This window comes from Symphodus melops (assembly GCF_947650265.1).
Source record: "Symphodus melops genome assembly, chromosome: 16".
Lineage (NCBI taxonomy): Eukaryota > Metazoa > Chordata > Actinopteri > Labriformes > Labridae > Symphodus > Symphodus melops.
This window is the reverse complement of record NC_136706.1, coordinates 16,616,132-16,635,670: the sequence shown is the minus strand read 5'-3', so window position 1 is coordinate 16,635,670 and position 19,539 is coordinate 16,616,132. Positions and strand designations below refer to the sequence as shown.

The 19,539-nt window shown below is 38.1% G+C and overlaps 1 protein-coding gene across 3 annotated transcripts in view; it reads right to left on the bottom strand.

Moving 5' to 3' along the window:
* cntfr (ciliary neurotrophic factor receptor) overlaps positions 1 to 19,539 on the bottom strand; it is a 214,718-nt gene that overhangs the window by 28,847 nt on the left and 166,332 nt on the right. For all 3 annotated transcript variants that reach the window (XM_079363681.1, XM_079363680.1, XM_079363679.1), the window contains exons 5-7: positions 12,281 to 12,398; positions 9,787 to 9,953; positions 121 to 284 (exon numbers count right to left, since the gene is read on the bottom strand). In XM_079363681.1, the coding sequence (XP_079219807.1) occupies positions 121 to 284; positions 9,787 to 9,953; positions 12,281 to 12,398 (449 nt within the window). The remainder of the gene's footprint in view (positions 1 to 120; positions 285 to 9,786; positions 9,954 to 12,280; positions 12,399 to 19,539) is intronic.

Genomic DNA, 19,539 nt, shown 5'->3' with positions numbered 1-19,539 from the left:
ACACACACACACACACACACACACACACACACACACACACACACACACACACACACACACACACACACACACACACACACACACACACACACACACACACACAGCAACAGCATTACTCACATGCTGCCACTGTTCCCGGATGAGTGGCCGGTATCGAAGGAAGTATTTCAGGGGGAAGTTGTCGATGTCAGGCCACGTGGCAGGGCTGTGCCAGGAAACCTCCAGCCTCCGAGCGTTGAAACGGATCGGAGTCGCCGTCACACGCTCTGGAGGGTCTGGTTTGACTGTTGGGTGACGAAGAAAAAACAAGTTGAAGGGGCATCCCATAAATTTAACAGATAAAGGTCCTCACACTTGTCATGAAGAGTACTACTCAGACAGTTAACGAAATGCCTAATGTCTTCTGTGGCTCTGGAGGGAGAATTCTGAAAAGAATAACCGTGACAGTGTCACAATTACTTAAGACCAAAGGATTTAAGGTTTATTCAGGCAAAGAACACAAGTCCTCGTTATTTGTTCACTTTTAGTTCAAAGAATTGATCTAAGTTCAACACATGTAAACTTCTGCTGCAGCCATGGCAGCCAACTGAGCCATCTCAACACAGCTCATACATAATAATTGAGCAAAGACAGGCTGTTTTCCCATCTAAATATGCCGTAAGGTTTGGAAATTCGAGTATTTAACAAAAAAAACATTGAAAGAACAAAAAATTGTCTCATGAAAGAGGCTATTTAGCACACTCCTGGGTTAACTTAAATCAAACTTTGTATAGCCTAGCCTCTAATACAATGGTCTTAACCATTCTTCTTTATAAGTATTTTCTTTGGTTATCTTTTGTTAAGGCTATCCCGTTTACTAATGGAAACCATTATATAGAGGTTGAATGAGAGTAACATTTGTTAATAGATAGCAAAATTAGGAAAAGAGGACAAAGAAAGACATTAGAGAGAGTTGTGGCAAATTTCAATATGAAAGATTATCAGCCCTCATGAAAGGTGTGTGTAAATGGTGTGTGTCTGAATACATGTCCATTGAGGTAGACAGACATAGAGCTTGAGAATACAATTTGTTGCTTTTCAGGACATATTGAATGACCCAACCTTTGTAAGATCTTCCCCACCAGGAAATACACTGTCCTGCCAATTTAGGTATCCAAAGCAGATACACACATAGCATTACAATACGAAATAGATAGCAGCAATTATAATCTTAATGTCTGATAAAAACAGATATAGATATATAAACCAGATGGTGAAATCCTCTCAGTTCAAAAGCAACTTAAGTACACGGCATGTCAACAGACAGCACACAGGCACAGGAAGAAGCAACAGATATCTCTTTCAGTGTGACCTTCATAGAATAAATGATTATAAATACAAAAAAGATGAAGAAGATAACACAGATAAAAGCACACAGACAGCTTTCTCCCTTGAGAAAAAGATGTTAACTCATTGTGACCTTCTTCAAGTTAATATAAGAAGGAAGGAAAGGACAACAGATAGAGAGAATAGAAAAGAGTCTAAAGACAGTGTGAAACCAAAGTCAGAGGAGACCACAGTTCAGAATGTCTCATCTTTGTCTGCATCCCCTTTGTCCAACAGTGAATAAGAGAGAAGAAACATGTGCAAGCATGGAATAAAACAGAAAGAAATCTGTATGGGTTGGGTGTCTCAACGGCTTTTGAAGTATTCATATCACTTGAGTGTTAGCTTTGTGTTGCATGAGTAATGAACACATCCTTCTTTTGATGACCTGCGGGGGGCACCTGGAGCCTGACCAAGCACTGCTCATAATACTAAAGTGGAAAGAAAGAAGAGAATTTTCTCTTAACCAAGGAATTTAAGATCCAATGAGACTATAGGGGTCTCTTCTTTAGCAGAGCAGAAACCCATTTCAAGGAAATAAAATAATGCAAATGTGCAGAACTGTCCAGGAACAGATCAAGGACTTAAAATGTATAGGACCTGATTCACAAAAGGATTGTGCTAAACTTGTAAAAAAAATTTGAGAAACAGATGGCATGCAATCCACAAAGCACATGCAGAGGGTGAAATGCATGCCAACGTCTGTGAAACCCATGTTTCCGCTTATTCAAATAATCTCAAAAGGTGGGCACATGCCTGGTGGTAACTATGCCACTGTATTTCTCAGAGATGTCACACACAAACTTCAGGTAAAAAAATTCTGTGTATTACTTTAATTTAACTTATTAAATGATACTGTCTATACTGTTAAACTGTATAAACACTATATGAGTTTGGCATTACTATTCTTAATATATCTGAGAGTTAAATTAGTCTTTCAGCAATTCAAAACGTTATCTTTATGCTTATCGGGGCGGCTGTGGCTCAGTGGGTACAGTCGTCGTCTCAAACCGGAAAGTCGAGGGTTCGATCCTCCTGTGAGCAACATGTCCGATGGGTCCCTGGGCAAGACACTTAACCCCAAATTGCTCCCCCTGCTTCATCAGGGTGTGTGCTGCTCCTGTGGTCGACCGCATGGTGCGCTAATTGCCCCAAGGGGATAAATAGAGCTTCAAAAAAAGATTTTAAAAATCCACATCTTTGGAGAGGTTTGCAGCAGTTACGCACAAGGATGAGAGGTTTTTTTTCTCTTTTTTCGAAATGTCCTTGCTTGCTCCATTAACAGAGGAAGTGAAACTAGTTTTACATTTTTCATGTCTGACATCAAAAGAAAAAGTTCCCCATCCACTCCTAGCTCATCCTCTTTATGTGGAAAAAACAGCTATGTTGGCATGAGAGCTCATCCTACACTGGGTAGAGGTGCATACGTTTATTCTCCACAATCATTTGCAAAACAAGAGAAAAGAGACACAACTTTATGGGGGTGTTTGCCCCTAATGTCATTAGCGCTATACTGTATGCTTTGTGAATTACTGTCAAGCCTAGGACAGTGATTTCTCAACTTTTCTTGGCTCATGACCCAAATTTGATTTCGCAAAACTCTGGCAACCCCATACATCCAAAACACATTGCACATTGCAAGTACAAATGTATTTTAAAACACATTCAGGTTATTTCTATTGATTATTTTTATTGATAAAGTATTTTGTAAGGGAGGCGGTTTCACATGTTTGTGATTACTGTAATGTTAACAAAAGAAATGTGTTAAATTTACAACTGTAATTCAATGGGCAGTGTTCAGTGCGTGATAATGCCTGTGATTTGATGAGAGTGTGAGTGGTTGGTTGTGTGTGTGCCTTCTGTGCATGAGCATGTGCTGAGCCATTGATGAGAGAGAGACAGAGACATTGGCTATGGCCCAAGTAGCCTGTGTTCTGTTTGACAATTAAACCCATGCTAAACTTGATAAAGTCTTGTAGCTTCATTGAAGCATAATGCAACAATATGTTTTTTTTATTGATCAATAATTAAATCTTTAAGGCCAACTCCAAATGAATTCCATGCTTGGGAATGCCTGCCTTTAGACAAAGCAAATCACTGGAACAAATGACACACGTTTTTTTGAGCAATTAGTGGCTACAATCCATTCTTAGTAAATAAAGAGTTTCCCCTAGACTTACGTATACATCCCCAAGAATTGATTGAAAAAAATGTAAGTTAAGTCACAAACTATTGCAGAATGAGAAATCACAATGGGAAAGGGGCCTATTGTCCAGCAATGATAGCCCTCGCAATTGCAATTTCACAATCTGGCAATCAACATTAAGTCTTCCCAAGAAAGAAAATAGTTTTCTATTCCTCATCAGTAGTTTCTCTAACCAAAGACGGTACATGAAGCGAACACAACACACGTCTTTGCAGTCTTTGGTTGCACTGCAAACAATTGGTCAACACACAGCTCAGTTCTAAACAAAAGCCCCGGAAAATTCTAAATGAGGGGGAAAATTGTAAAAAGATAATAATAGAATATGGTTGGTTAGAAAAATAAGAAGAACAAACTGTATTCCATTGAGGCATACTTTTAAGTCATCGGGTTGATGTTTTTGCCCATGCTTGGCTTTAGTGTGTTTGTCATGCCTCCCATAGCTCTGCTAAATCAAATTTACATCAACAGTACTGTTCCTCTTTCTTCCTTTTAGTCCCATGTTGCAACAGTCACTCCAGTCCATTCCCACTCTTTGCAGGTGATGCAAGTGAAAAGATGTATGAAACATAAAAGTCTAATCTTTCAAACACGTACTTGCAAGACTATTTTATGCATCGTCTGCTGAGAGTGGAACAATCATTTGGGAGGGAGAGTGGCTAATCTTTCTTGCTATGAGGGAAGAAGACCTTTAAAATCTTTCCTTGTGGCTAAGGACTTTGCAGAAAGCATGCAGTCAAGTAGAAAATACCTGCACAGAATATGTCTTCATTAAGAATCCAATGTACCAATGTATGCCGGAATGGTAATATGAACATTTGATTACAGTTTTTGTTAAACAAGAATTTTGTGTTATGTAGTAATTTCCCTAAATGCATCCAGGTGTGACATTGTGATAAAATTCAGAAATCAGAAATGCTGCACTACAGCTTTCCCCTAGACCATTGGAGAATAAACCATATCCCCATTCACATGAATGGGATTCTATCATGAAAGAACACAAAACACTAAAAAGTGGAATCATTTTAATGTTCTACAGCAATGCAGGTGCAGACTAGCAGCTTCTGACTGTGAACTTGAACACATGGAACCAATCAAAGGCAGTATAACATGTCTGTCTTGAACTGAAATAATTTAATTAACAATTTAACACAAATTGTGAAAAGTGCAGTAAAACTGTTATGTGTTGTGTAAGTACAACAGAAAAGCTACTCTATACACTATTACAATGCCTTTACTCTTTTAAAAGACGGGGGTGAGGGGGCTGGACTCGATCACAACTGTCATTGGGCGAGAGGCAGGGTTAACTGTGGACTGGCCACCTGAAAACCTGTCATACCAGTGGGCAATTTAAAGCCACCAAATAACCAATTAACAACATGTATTTGGACTGTGAGAGGAAGCAGGAGTAGAAAGAACCCATCCATGCAAAATCCATACAGAAAGGACCCTGGGATTCAAACCAGCTGTAAGGCAACATCACTAATCACTGAATCACTGTGCTAGGGTAAAACCCACAAAAGTAATGCCACTGGTAAAATCCCAAATTAAAATCCAACATTAAAGCCTTTAAGTTTAAGTGCTACTTAGCGCTGAAACGATTCCTCGAATAACTCGAATAATTCGATTACAAAAATTCATCGAGGAATTTTCGCTGCCTCAAGGCTTCGTTAAGTTTTTTTTTTTTTTTTTTTTGCGTCATCAAAACTTTGGTATGAGTATAAAACACGTTTAATGTAGCTGCAGCTACCTGCTCCTCTCTCTGACACACAGACACACAGACACTTCAACACGCACACGCGCGCACACACACACACACGAGCGCGGCGCGCCCCTTTTAACTTTTAGTCAGCACACAGTTGATCCGTGATCCATACGACCGAGTCGGGAACACGTGATCCGGTCAAACGTTCGGCTTTTCTCCGTTCACTCTCTCCGTGTTTGCAGCTAACATAGCGATAGCAGCGTCCTCTCACAGTCTCTGTCATAGACACGTCTATGGTCTCTGTAGTCTGTGAGCGCGCTGAATGCATGCGCTGCAGGAGCAGACAGAGATACACTTTTAACAATATACAGGCTGATTATATGAAATGTCTAATGTCTTCAAAGCTAAATCAAGACAGAACTTGTTTGTGGAATAATAATTTAGCAAATATATATTTAAAGTTTCTCAATTTCCTTATCTGACATAATGATTGATTCTGTGATTGATTCAACAGAACATAATGCTTTCTCAATTAAATGTACTGTAATAGATGTGTAGGCTACACAAAACAGTATTTGTTATTTCAGCCATTAAAACGTGTTTGGCCTGTATTTTTAATTTACCTGCCGCCTTGACCAGTGAATCAAAAAGTGAATTTGGGACTCTGTCAGTAATATGGTGAGTGTCAGCAGCTGTAGAGCAGAGGTGGTTGGCTGTAACAAGCAGGCGTTACCACGGTAACTGCAAAGAAGCAGGTTTGTAGGGACGACCCAAGACGAGTTAAAACTTAATTAAGCAAAAGTATGATTTATTCGATTACTCGATTAATCGACAGGATATTCGATAGAATACTCGATTACTAAAATATTCGATAGCTGCAGCTCTAGTGCTACTGTAGATGCATAATCATTTTATGTCTCTGGGAAAGCTATGGTTTGTGCCTTTTAGTGATGAATACATAAAGCATATCAGTGTTAGATTGGCAGCTCAGATGAGTCATTCCTCATTAACCAATATGACACAAAGTCTCACAATTATAGACTTTAATGCTGAGACTTTGATTGTCCCACATCCGCAGCTTATGTAAGATACAGATATAGAAATCAAGGAAAATAATTTTAAGAAGCAACATCTCACATCTTTGCTTTAATGAAATGATAGATTACAGTCCTGATCAAATCAGTTGGGAGACATAAAGACATTCGCCTGGCCTTTATCTTCTGACTAAACTACAATGTGATTCTGAAAAATTTGAAAATAAAAGTAAGAGGTCAAAATCTGACCTTCAACATCCTTTCATTTATTTTTTATTTTGGAACTCATATAATTGGGCTGCCTTTTGCCTTGTGGTTTTTAACATACTGTAGGTTTAAACAATGGTCAACCTTCTCTTAAGGAATCCACTTTTTACTGAAGTTGTATGTTTCATGTTTGGGTATGTCCCTTATTAGTGCATTTCTTAGTCGATAAGCCTCTGCCAAATGCAGTTGTGCTTCTATGCAAGTGCTGACCTCTAAACTCCCGAACACAACAAACTTTTTGGGCAAAATAAAAAGCCTTGAGCAACAAAACAGTTGGTCAGAGCAGTCTTGCCAACGTATTTGGTTATTTCGGGAAGAAAGGTGGAGAGGGCTGTTATATATAGAACCAGGGCGTTATTATTACTTATTGAAGTATTTTTAATTGTGCTATTAACACCCACACTTTGATTGAATGAACCCTTTTATTGGCTGCTCCCAGGACAATGCTCACAGCGTAACCTGTATTATATCCCTCCACTTTGTAAGTATTAACTGAAAGGATGACAGAAGTGACAGACGATTTAATGGTGCTGATGAAAAGCTTGTGCAGCTACGTTTACCCTTTTGAGATTAGGTCATAGTTTATTCATTTTAATCACACTGAATGAGTAATGCAGACCTGGATGACAGCAGTTGCTCATCTGGAGGAATGTCAGAGTAAAAATAAAATCATTGTTGAAACGCTTTAACTGTAGAAACCTTTACACTTAGAAAGCACCAGTGAGTGTTTGATCAGCTTGGCACTATAAAGCTTTAAGTCATCATTTAATGAGTCTGGAGGCTTCTTGAGGGTTCTCTTTGTAACCATACCCACAGCATGCACATCATGTGAGGACACACACACCTACACACACACACACCTACACACACACACACACACACACACACACACACACACACACACACACTATCTCATCTCATCTAATTTCAATCCAGCTTTGGTTGGATGAACAGGGACAGTTGAGAATCGTCTTACTCCCACACAGAATTCAGAAGTGCACCAGGAAGCATGAAATTGTTTTATTTATTTACGATCTGCCTCGTTGTCCCTGATAATGAATGTGACTTACAAGTTAAAATGGCATGAGAAAGACTTTCAACAATGCAGAGAGGAGGGGTTGGGAGGTGTGGGAAGGCAAACAATAAAAATAGAAACAAAAAGGCGAAACAGAAAAAAGCTGGACTACTTATACAATTATTCCGTCTACTTTTAGTCTTCTATATGGCCTTCTTGGTTATAAAAACATCTCTTCAAAGAACCTCAGATAGACTTATGTAGGGTCAAGCCATTAAGTGTGAATAAAAAAAAGTTTCACAGACCTTGAACTCTCGCTGAGAGCCTTTCCATTTAAGACCAGGTGATGATGTCATTTTATTGTAATTAATTATCCAGAACAAAAACAAGTGATCATAAGGCAAGAGTAAGCCTGTTCAGTCCTACCGGTTACTAAAGTCACCCATATAATTGATCAGAAATGTGTCATACACTGTATTACTATTGGACAAATTTTCATAAATAGATAAAACAATTACAAAAAAAATATGGAAATGTTTTTCACTGATCAATTTGAAAGATTACAGTGTGGACAGTAGACGTTTTGTTGTATCACTATCCTTTAAAATGTTATGTGAGAACATTTGGCTGATGAAAGACAAAAAGACAAAAAGACAAAAGGGAGGAAGAAGGACATGAAACCAAAAGAACAAAGTCACCAGAATACCATGCAGGACTGAAAAGGAAATCAAAGGGGAAGAAAGGAACAGTGGGGTATTCTGCTATCACCAATAGTTGAAGGATATTTCCTGAGCCAAGGCGCTAATCCGGCTAGCATTAACATTTTCATGAGTCCTGTGTCCGGGGTTTGGCAGTGCATGTCACTGCCTCATTTGGTTACATATGTACACGCACAGACTACAGGCTACACACACACACACACACACACACACAACAAGAGAAGATTTTCTTCTCACTCTCTTTCTTTCTCTCTCACTCTCTTTCTCTCTCTCTCTCTCTCTCTCTCTCTATATATATATATATATATATATAGAGAGAGAGAGAGATACATATATATATATGTATATGTATCTCTCTCTCTCTCTCTTTTCAATACCTTACCCTCTCCATAGACACACTGCACATAAGCGCTACAGCCTCATTGGAGTCTGTGTGTGTTTATGCGCCATGCACACCCATATCGCACTCTTAGCAATACAACAGAGCCGAGGACCGCTGGCAGCACTTCCCTTATCTATCAAAGTACTCCTCATTCCTTCTTTAAAATGAATTTCTCCTCTTCACTGCTTTCCCGTCTGAGTCACTCATGAATTCTAAGAGTCTTGCTGTTATTATGTGGCCTTCTGCAGCCAAATGAACAACAACTTCAGCAAACTGCATTTCTTTAAACTACTTACCAAATAACCATGAAGGCTGGCTGTACTTTCAAAAATAGGCAATGAAGGTACAAACTTATAAAGCTGATGTTTTTTTCTACATTAAACATGGGTAAAGGTGTGCTTGTATTGCAGATGAGTGTTTATTTGTAGCTGGCCTTTTCACTGAGAAACCAGTGAATTCATGTGGGATATATATTTACTTTTAAGCATTAATTAAATACTTCTAGTGCAGAAACAGTTCAGATGTAATTCCTTGTTTTATTGTCCAATGTATTTGGCACTGGCAGGGTTGCACAGTCAGTGGGTTTCTTGCTAATGGACTATGCTGTTGGTTAAAGACAGATCCTTTCAGCTGGGTAACATTTATTTGGCTGTTTCAGATTTCAAGGTTCTTTGTCTTCCTGGCACTAAACATTTATGCAACAAATCTGAAAATAGAACAAGAAGTGAATCATCTGTGGTCAAACAAAACCATTAAAGCTGCTCAACAGTTGGCAAAAATGAACTTGAATATGTAGTTGATCTTTGATTTAAAAAACATAGTTTTTGAAATAATTATTATTTTGCAGTCTGAGGATACAATTCTAACGTTTTAAAAATGTCAATGACTTATTTAAACCCTTTGAATTTAATTTTTAGAAAATCATCCAAAGGCAGTAGTGCATGTCTGACTTACGAACAATCTCTTCAATGATAAATTTGTATAAAATTTGATTGGAAAAACAAACAAATGACTCTACATAAAAGTGTTACAGGTGTAGAAAGGAAGAATAGAACAGGAGAAAACCTGTAAGCATAATGGCGTATAGCAATCTTACCTATACTGGATTCTTCAAATATTATGGTGGTAGAGGCTTTCCCCAAGGCATTGACTGCTGTCACATTAACTTTGTAGGGGAAGCTGGAAAAGACCTCAGGAAAACGTACACGACAGCGGTTCTTGTGGTCCGGATCTTTCTGCACTTCTAACGAACGCTGGTTATGTCTGGAGAAAAGAAACACAGAGACAAGCTTATTTCAAGTCCACAACGTGTAATGTAAAATGTTTTCTGTGCTTGAAAATTAGTAAAACTATTCGATTGAGCAATTCGATTTCCTTTTTTTTTTTTTTTTGCTTTTAAGACAGTCTGGACGAGAGATACAATAAAATCTTTTGAGTTCCAATACTAAAATTGCTGACTATGCTTCCTGCTACACAGACAAGGGGTGCGTTCGGATTGTCGCTCCTATCCACTTTCACCAGAATTTTTTCCTTTACCCCAGAAGCAGTTAGGTGGCGGCCCTGATTTGAGCGGTTTGAATTCCCTAAGAGTTAAGGGAAGGTGGCTCATTGCTTCCTTTATAACCTCCTTTAGCATAGGAAACACTGGACCATCCTTTACGAAAGGAGATAAGAAAGTGCCGCCCAACAATTCATTGTTTAAAGCGTCTTGCGCATCAGACCCATATCTGAGCGTTCACGAAAACTAGCGATCTGTCAGAGAAGAAATGTGGACACAATCTGCATATTGATTTGTATATAGATGTGACTTATAATTAGTTACAGACTTTGTATTTGTTTCATTTCTTTTTATTTTGTGTGTGAAGAAGGTGAACATTGCTTTTCTACATCCTTGTATCATGTTTGTGGAGATGCTTGCTGTTATTTGATGATGATTTAATATGAGTAATTGTAATATAAAACCTTGTTTATGAAAAAGAAAAGGAAAAGGGTCATAGAAGTTAGCGCTGCAATAATTTGCCTTAAACAACTTGAACAATCTTAAACCCAGAGGTGAACTCTGAACGTGCTGTTGATGTTATGAAACCATTAAAGTGAAATTTCCTGGTATCTAATAAAGCCGACCTTTTATTTTTTGAAGATTATTTCAATGGTAAGAGGGCAAAGGGGAAACATTTTTAGATGAGCTTTTTGTAGTCCATTTTCTGAAAACTGTTGTTCCACCACAGCAGACTCGCGTCACTAACCTCCGCCGCCGTCACATTATTATTACGTCACCTAGTGAAAGTGCGGTCAGATTGTCAAAACAACGTGATCACCTTTTCCTAAGTTCTTTATGTATTCTCCTAACACCTTTACTTAACCCTGTGATGTTTTCATGGGGTTAAGGTAAAGTGGATAGTGAAAGTAGATAGGAGGGAAAATCAGAATGCACCCAAGGACAGCTTGGATTTGGGACATAGGCGGACATGAGTTTTATGGTCGGATTTTATCTTTTGTGCATTTTGGCTCACAGACATACATGGGCCTTAACAACTTTATTTTGCATTTTCTTGAAGGCTAAAAGCACATTTGAATCAGGCACTTTATTTATCATGGGTGAAAGCCAGATGACAGCAACTCTTAAGGACAAATACAATCCTATCCTTAGGGAAGAGAAGAAATAAAAAATAAATACAAAACAACAAAAAACAGGTTAATGTGATGCTGATTGGCTTTATGCTTGCTTATATTTTATTCTCACTGAACAGACACAAGCATGCAAGCACACATACTTCACACACGCACGCACGCACGCACGCACACACACACACACACACACACACACACACACACACACACTGCCTTTACAGTAAGCCTTAGTCCCAATATATTTCCATCTAGCTCTGCTTCTCTTTTTCTCTTCTTATTATTATTCACAAAGCAGAATACAATTGGTGTTACAACATTAATGAAGACGCTGTCTACCTGCTGTGATTTGCGCTGTGGGAGTGTGATCTGGGAATATCAAAGAGAACGTGATGGAGAATGTCCTGCTGTGTTTTCATCCACATTCTGAGTATTTAAGATCTGCCTACTGTTCAATCACACCTGTACATTAGAGGACAGGTAGACAGAATGAGGGGAAATAAAACTAGTTTGTTTCCTCTTCTTCTCTTCTTTATAATTTACATTTCATTTTTTTGTACAGAACCACTAAACTGTCTCAGTGTGGTGTCTTTCTCTCTAAATTGTGATTTTTAAGAAAATATTTCATTATGGGTGATCTGGAGAAAAAAAAAATTTCTTAAACATATGTGGAAAAAAAAAGGTTGTATTTTTTTTTTTCCCAGCAGGTTGACTCCATTTTTGAAACGCTGTATCAAACGGGCTTTGTCCTTGCTGGTCCAATCCAAGTCCTGTAGTCCTGTAAAGTAGCTATGGATGTAGAACTGTGTCTTCATTAATGACACCTGAAGTTATAATATCCTCAGAAAGTGTTCATCAGACTTACACTATAAGTATGTGTGCAATGTACCAATGTAATCGTAAATGTTTGCACTTAGATGTGAATCCTTAAGTTACAACCAGAACAGAAACAAAAGACTTACTGCACATCAACTTCAAAGGTAGTGGGGATGTAGGTGGTGTGCAGCTGATGCCAGCTGCAATAGAAGCCTTTAGGGTAGGTGTTGGATCGACAGATGACTGTGGGTTCCCGAGGAGGAGCTAAAAATAGAATCAACAAGAGACAGGGGGCAGACAGTTAACTGAAACGTACAACTCAGTATGCAATGCATTTAAGAAATAGAGGAGAATACCATAGTTGGGGGGTGGGGGGGTAGAAGTCAACATATCTGAGTAATACAGATCACATTCATCAAATGCAGAGCAGCTGTTCCTAATTACACATTTCCTTAGTGAATAATTCATCCTTGATCAACTATTTTATTAAATACGTCACTGCTACTCACGTTAAATTAAGTTGTGTTCTATTTTTAATAAGATAGGCTTTTAATTTGTTTAGCCTTAATTGTCTCAGTTTTTTTTTCAGCACAAACAAATTAAAATGTGATTCAAAGGGGACGAGTAATTAAAATGTGTGTGTCTGTATGTCCATACTGAAATAAGTTGTTTTATTCCTCCATTATATCCATTATATTCAGGAAGACCTTAAAGAGACAGAATATCTGCCTTGTTTTGTAAGCATCAACACCAGATGCAATCCAATGTTCTGGTTTCATTCAGTGACTCAGCATGAGTAAATGTCTGTTTTCTCATGTTTCAATTTCAGCAGTTTGTTCTCTTGTTGTCCATTGTGACTCATTTTAATTTGATCTGAAAAAGACACTAATTTGCATTAACATTTCTAATTAGTTATCTTAAAACTGCATATGTGGTGCAAATTTCTTCTAGTTAAAGAATAGCTGTGACCAAGGTCAGGCAATTGCAAACATTGTGAATTAGAGAAAAAAAAAGAGATAAATGTGAAGGAAAGAAGATCTGGAGAAACTGGGGGACAGAGGGAGAAAGTAAAGAAGTTGGAAGGGAACCTGCTGTGAGGAGAAAAGAAGGATATTTGAAGCAAAAGAAGAATAAAAGAGGTTGGCCAGGAAAAGTGATGTTCTGCCAACTATGGCCTCCTCTGAGATTAGGGTCTTTTCTTCACAGCAAATCAGCCATGTACTTGTCTACCACTCCCTCTGTCTCCCCATAGCTTTGTATGCTTGTATCCTCACTAGTTCTGCGATATGTAACTGTGACAAACACAGATATAAACACAAATACACATTTTATTTTTTTAAATGTCCGACTTCTTCTACACATATATAGTTCATTATTTGCATGAGTTGCTCCAACATTTAACATTGCAATTTATTTGGGGTTTGCAACATAATCAAATAATGTAAATGTCACTGATATTCATATTTTCTATTGTGAACACAAGTTTGCTGATAACTTCTACATTCAATGGTTTCATATTTAATTTCAGTATGGTACAACATTCAACAAAGTCAAATGGGTGGGATGGGTTTCACTGTCTTGAAGAGCCTCTAACCCATTCAGTGTGGACATGGGAAAAACTGCATATGCTGCTCAGTTGAGCAACATAGCTCTCCCCAGTGGGAAAAATGATAGCTCCTTATGTTTTTGCAGGCCATGGCTTCCAAGGGATGGTCATAGGTAAACATTTTACTGAGGAATATTACAAAGAAAGGATTATTACTTGCTGTACCTCGCGTAGTCAGGAGAAAAACAATACTCTGAAATAATTGTTTTTCCCCAGAGGTTTGATAAAGTTACAGGTAAAACTTAAAGGACACTGCTGGATCCTAGATGTTTAATCCTTTGGGAAGTAAGTGTAATAAACCTTTACTTTAGAGTATCTGTACTTTATGATGTCTAAACACTCTAAAAACACTCTAAAGAATGCTTTGTGCCGGAACGTGTAAGAATTTGGTTGTTTATGATGTGAACCAATAAAACTAGTGAAATATTAGTTTTTGTGCCCTTCTTAATTTGGAACCAGAGATGTGCTGCCTTTATATACTGAATATTTATTTATTTTCACATTTGCAACATAGGTTTAGCACTCTACTGAGAATCATCCTTGCCTATGTACAACCTCCCCCTCCAACAAAGGCAAACAATGTTTATTTAATGCATCTACTGAGAATGCATTACAGCTAGGAAAGTTCCATTTTGGTAGGGATGTTCCTCATACTGACTTCAATCACCCTTAAAAAACACAGTTTAATTCAGGCAGGTCAACTTGACTAAAGTTAAGAAATACTCAACAGTCAACATTGAGCACAATTTATTTAACAATGGTAAACACACAGCATATGTGGTTAAACCATGTCAGTGTTTCTAACATTTTCAGGGCGAGCAAAGCCATGACTGTACGTGGATATAACTTACAGCCTTCATTCAGTGAGACATCATTTTAATTTTTTTGATCAATATGTGGCCAAAACATGGTTCTCCTACAAGACAATGTCCATTCACTGTCCTTGACTGCATCTGCTTAGTGAAGCATTATGGCGGTATGACAGAAGCTATTAACCTAGAGCTACAGTTCTGGCTAGTGGCAACTAGCAAGGATGTCAACTCAAAGTCTTAGTCTAATTGTGGACATCTCTAGTTGCAATTATATTATATTGTTCTGAATATTAACACACCGAAAAAGTCTTCATACACTGTAGCTGAAGCTGTTCATGTCCTTTGTATTATGAATTACATCATTTGATGATCCTGTTCGAGTAGATCACTTGAGATGTGTTTGGTAAAAAATACACACACACACACACACACACACACACACACACACACACCTGCAAACAAAATAGGCTTGATTGGCTGCTATGGGGTCATTTCACTGTCACCCAAGATCAGCTGTGTTTAAGCAGTCACCATGGCAACTAATTATCCTGTCAATAACATCAGCATCGAGGTGCCAGAGACGACATCCAATCACACTCAATTAATCACAGACTAATTGGGGCCGTATCAATCAATTGGCTCCTCATCTGAGAGCTTCAGTCAAAGTCACAAACACAAAATGTGGGAAAACAAACACACTCACACTAACATTAGACCGCCAAACACACACAATTTTTATTCTGAGGCTTTGTAGAATTGGCCACAATCAATCAAACTAGCATATTAAGAGCTTGGACAAAATACAAGTTCAACACTCACAACAGCAGATCATGGCTTCAGCGAGAAGGAAGACACAGAGAGATTATCAAAACTCTTTAAAAAAAATAAATAAAAGAAGCAGATTTGTTGGACTTTTACAAGTTGGAATTGGATGAGCCAGTCATGTTTACAAGGGTTTATTTGATGTCTCGAGAGTTTGATCTTTTATTTCAGCTCATTTTGCCTTGCACGAGTAGACACTACTCATTATTTGGATTGATTGACACAATCAACTAACTCTGAGACGCCTAAGGGCACTTTGCATTCCAGGGTGACTAAAGTGTGGTTTGTTTTAAGGGCAGTGATCTGACCCGATAATACTCAACAATTCTAAAACAGATGAGTTTGCGTGAACAAGGATAGAGCCGCTGACAAACTGTCAAGGCTAAAATTTCAGAGAGAACAAAAACAAAACAAACAGACTGTGTCCATTTGATTTTGTGAATTAGCCCTGCATAGCTTGTATTGACTATGTTCAAGTTAATTGTTTAAATAAAGTTAGAAATTTCTTTTTTATAAGGTCTTCATCATTAATGCCTGTTTGAACCTGAACAGAGGGGAGTACTAAAGCATTTTTCATCATTCATCACTAATGTTCTCCTGAAATTCATTCATGTGTGAATGCAAAATCTACTGCTCAGCTGCTTCAGTAACAATAAAAGTTCAAAAGCTTTCAATATATCTGATGAAAATGGAGGTCAAAACAGGCATGCTGTAAACAAAATAAGAGACGATGCACCTGTAGATGAAAAACAGAACAAAAACACTATGAATATTGAAACAAACAAAACAATAACTCAAATTACAATGACACTTCACATGCATGTGGTTCTTTTCTGTCAACCACTTGTGTGGTGCGACCTGAGTCAGCAGCAGAAAGGGCACTGCTCATGAATAAATGTTATTTGATATTAGTGCACTTTCATCATCTGGTTTGCATTGCTAAATGCTGAATGTGATTTTGAAGATGCTCTTTGTTCGCCTCATGAAACAGACACCTGAACATGTGAACATGTGCATGTGCACAAGTGGTTGTTCAGACTACATTTAAATGCTAATAGATCATGAACTGAACTTACTGAACACTGCAGCTCATTACTTACAAACCCACATTTGGTTAATACTTAAATTCAATCATTATTAATATTTCTATCAATAATTAACAAAAATGCCACAGGACATTTTGGATATAAGATAAAAAGATCAATGCCGAGATGCAATTTTGTACTAACTTTGCTCTCAAATCTCTCAACTTTCATTGTGCCTTCACAAACCCTTACCACAAGTCATACTTCCTTTTCTTCTCTACCGCTATTTTTTTCAAAACCTGTCACACAAACACTTTGAGTCTTGCAAAAAGAGGATCTCTGTGACAAGAGGGCACACACTGACTCACACAAACACGGGCGCACACACAGAAATGTGACGAGGGACAATGACATCCAGTGGCCTGGTTGCTAGGCTGCAGATGCTGTAGTAATAGCTATTTGGTTGTGTTAGCAGCCTCCCTGTTGCTTTGTGTGTCTGTGTGTGTTTCTCTCTGTGTATGTGTGCATGTCTTTATTTTTCAAAATGCATCACTGTGTGTGTGCACATTAATGTCCTTTGTTGCTTGTATGTGTTTGTGGTTGATTCTCTTGCAATGACAACAAGCATGAACGCCTTTTCTTGCCTTGCTCAAAATTTTCTATTCATGCACTTTTTTTACAGCAGAATCTGGGCTTCTCAAATTCAGACTGGACCAACATCGTCCTCCATGCAAGCATAAACAAATCCAACCCTCTTGGCTCAGATTTCCCATTCATGCTGTCCTTGACTCAAATTTTAGTTTCATGGAATCAATTTAACAAACCCACAATCTTTCCCAGACACCACTAAGTGTCAGAAAAATAAAGTAAGGGAGTGGCAACAGCAAATCAAGCATCTCCCTATCTGACTTATTATCATCTATTAACTTCACTCACAATCATGCTCTTTATATACTAAAAATCCTACTCTAAGGGGAAAACGTAGATCCTCTTGGAGTCTATGCTCTGAATGGCATAACTCATTTAGGCAGTTGGCTTTGGTCTTCAGTTCTTTCAGGCTGCCAACACTGGGTTTGCTGCATTTCAGATTAGCTTAGTCATGTGTCATGGAAGAATGAGGAATGTAAATAAAACTATACGACAAAGTCATAGAGAGACAGAGACGTTGTGGTGCCTTTTTGTCCAGACCAGCAGTCGTGGCAAAAAGTAATGTAATTGTGGTGTAATATTTTTATCCGGAGCTCTGAAGCTAATCTGAAGCATGAATGCAGATGTGAGAGTATGTCTAACTGTATGAAATTTGGGGGCTTACTCTAACGGGAATATGCATTTTTAATGTCTGTGTACATTGTACATGTTTAATGTCATGTATATGTGAACATAAATGGGCATGTCTCATTAAAAATATGGATATGGATGCCTATCTGTTTAGAGGGCCCATAACTATATGGATACTTTATTGTAAATAAGCTACATTTTGACATTATATCATTTCACATAAACTCAGAAGGGGAATTCTGTCTCTATAGAATTTTTGGTGCTGTTTCAGCAATATTATGTAGGTACTTTGATTTGATATGCCTCGAACAGAAGGACGCTGACTGTAAAAAACATAGTGCTGTTACGCCTCCCCTTGATAGAAAATTTGCATTTGTTGACAAGCAGAGAGTGGTGAAGAGGAGCTTTTCGTCTGTTGAGAGATGCTTCCTTTGAAATGTTAAACAAAGGTTTTATTGTAGTTTTTAGAACATGCTTCCAGATTCCTTGCAGTTTGAATGCAGCAGGTAGTGGTGTGAGTCTGTACATTATTGGACATGGGATATGGATAGCTTCTGCTATTGTTTTGCAGTATGGTAGCATGTTTGGACATGGCAGAACATCTGGACAGAAAACAAGCAAAGACATTGTGAGAAGCAAAAGAAACATGTTGACTGCCAAGGTCTAATATTTACTCTAGACTTGCTTCTTGCACAGTCAGTCTCTCTTTTTCATGTCTTAGCTTCATCCGTCATTATCCTTTTAAATTGCTTAACCATAGCTATTGTTTCAAAAAGCACAGAAACCGGCAAACTAGCTTCTCTTGAGTTGAACTGTGGATTAGTGCATAAAGACGTGTGTACTTCTCACGTTAGAAGTGTGGCCTATTGCCAAAATTACATAGTGCTGACAGCAGGCGACCTGGGTTATTCTACCATTAAAAGGACTTTTGAAACTTAATTTAAAGTTATAAAGTTACATATTCTTGCTCTAATTAAAAATGAAAATAATAGAAGAAACTGGGACGTAACAGCAGCTAAAGATAGATCTTGGACTTCTGTCAGCTCTGCATGCTGTGTGCAAATGCAAATGGGTGTGCCCTTTAATGCAATACTTTTTGATTACACAGAACTTCCAGTCTGGTTTAAACATTTTCCAAAAATGGATGTACTGACTCAACACTTAAGAATTTAAAAACATGCAAATACACATAAAGCGCTCCTTTCTTCCTTTTGCTTCTTTTCTACTTTTTTTTTCTGTTTCCTCTCTCTGTTGTCATTGGTCCCGAGCTGCTCTTCAACACTAGGGAGCAAACAGGGGGGCAGTGAGTGTGCATGCACACACATATACACACTCTGCACAACACAATGATGCCCTGGCATTCTAGGAATGTCTCCGGGCCAATTGGAAACAGCCGTGTGAGAGATGAATGAATGAAAAGAGGATGAATACCTTATGAAAGCATCAGGAGTGATTATGGGAGAAAGAGACTGAGAGAAATGTGTAAGAAAATGTTAAAATGATTAAATTAAGTGAAATTTGGCAAATGAGCTATTCTTGCTTACTGAAGTTACAATGATCACCAATGTTGAGACCTCTTCAAATAAAAAAAACAAGCTGTATTAAACTGGAAGGCTCCTTTTAAGGGACTGTTGAGACTTATGAAGGAGTTGTTGAAAGGTTTGCATTGACCTCTCCAGCTTGGCAGGTCAGACACAGGAAGGCGACCATTATACCTGGACACATAGATTAGCCCCAGGCTTGTCTCTCACTCTCTCTCTCAATACAACCATGCTCACTTAGCCACCTGACATCACAAATCTGTCTCAAAGCTCAGGGATAACAGCTTATGTTTCACAGGAAATAAAACAAAATTCTCAAGC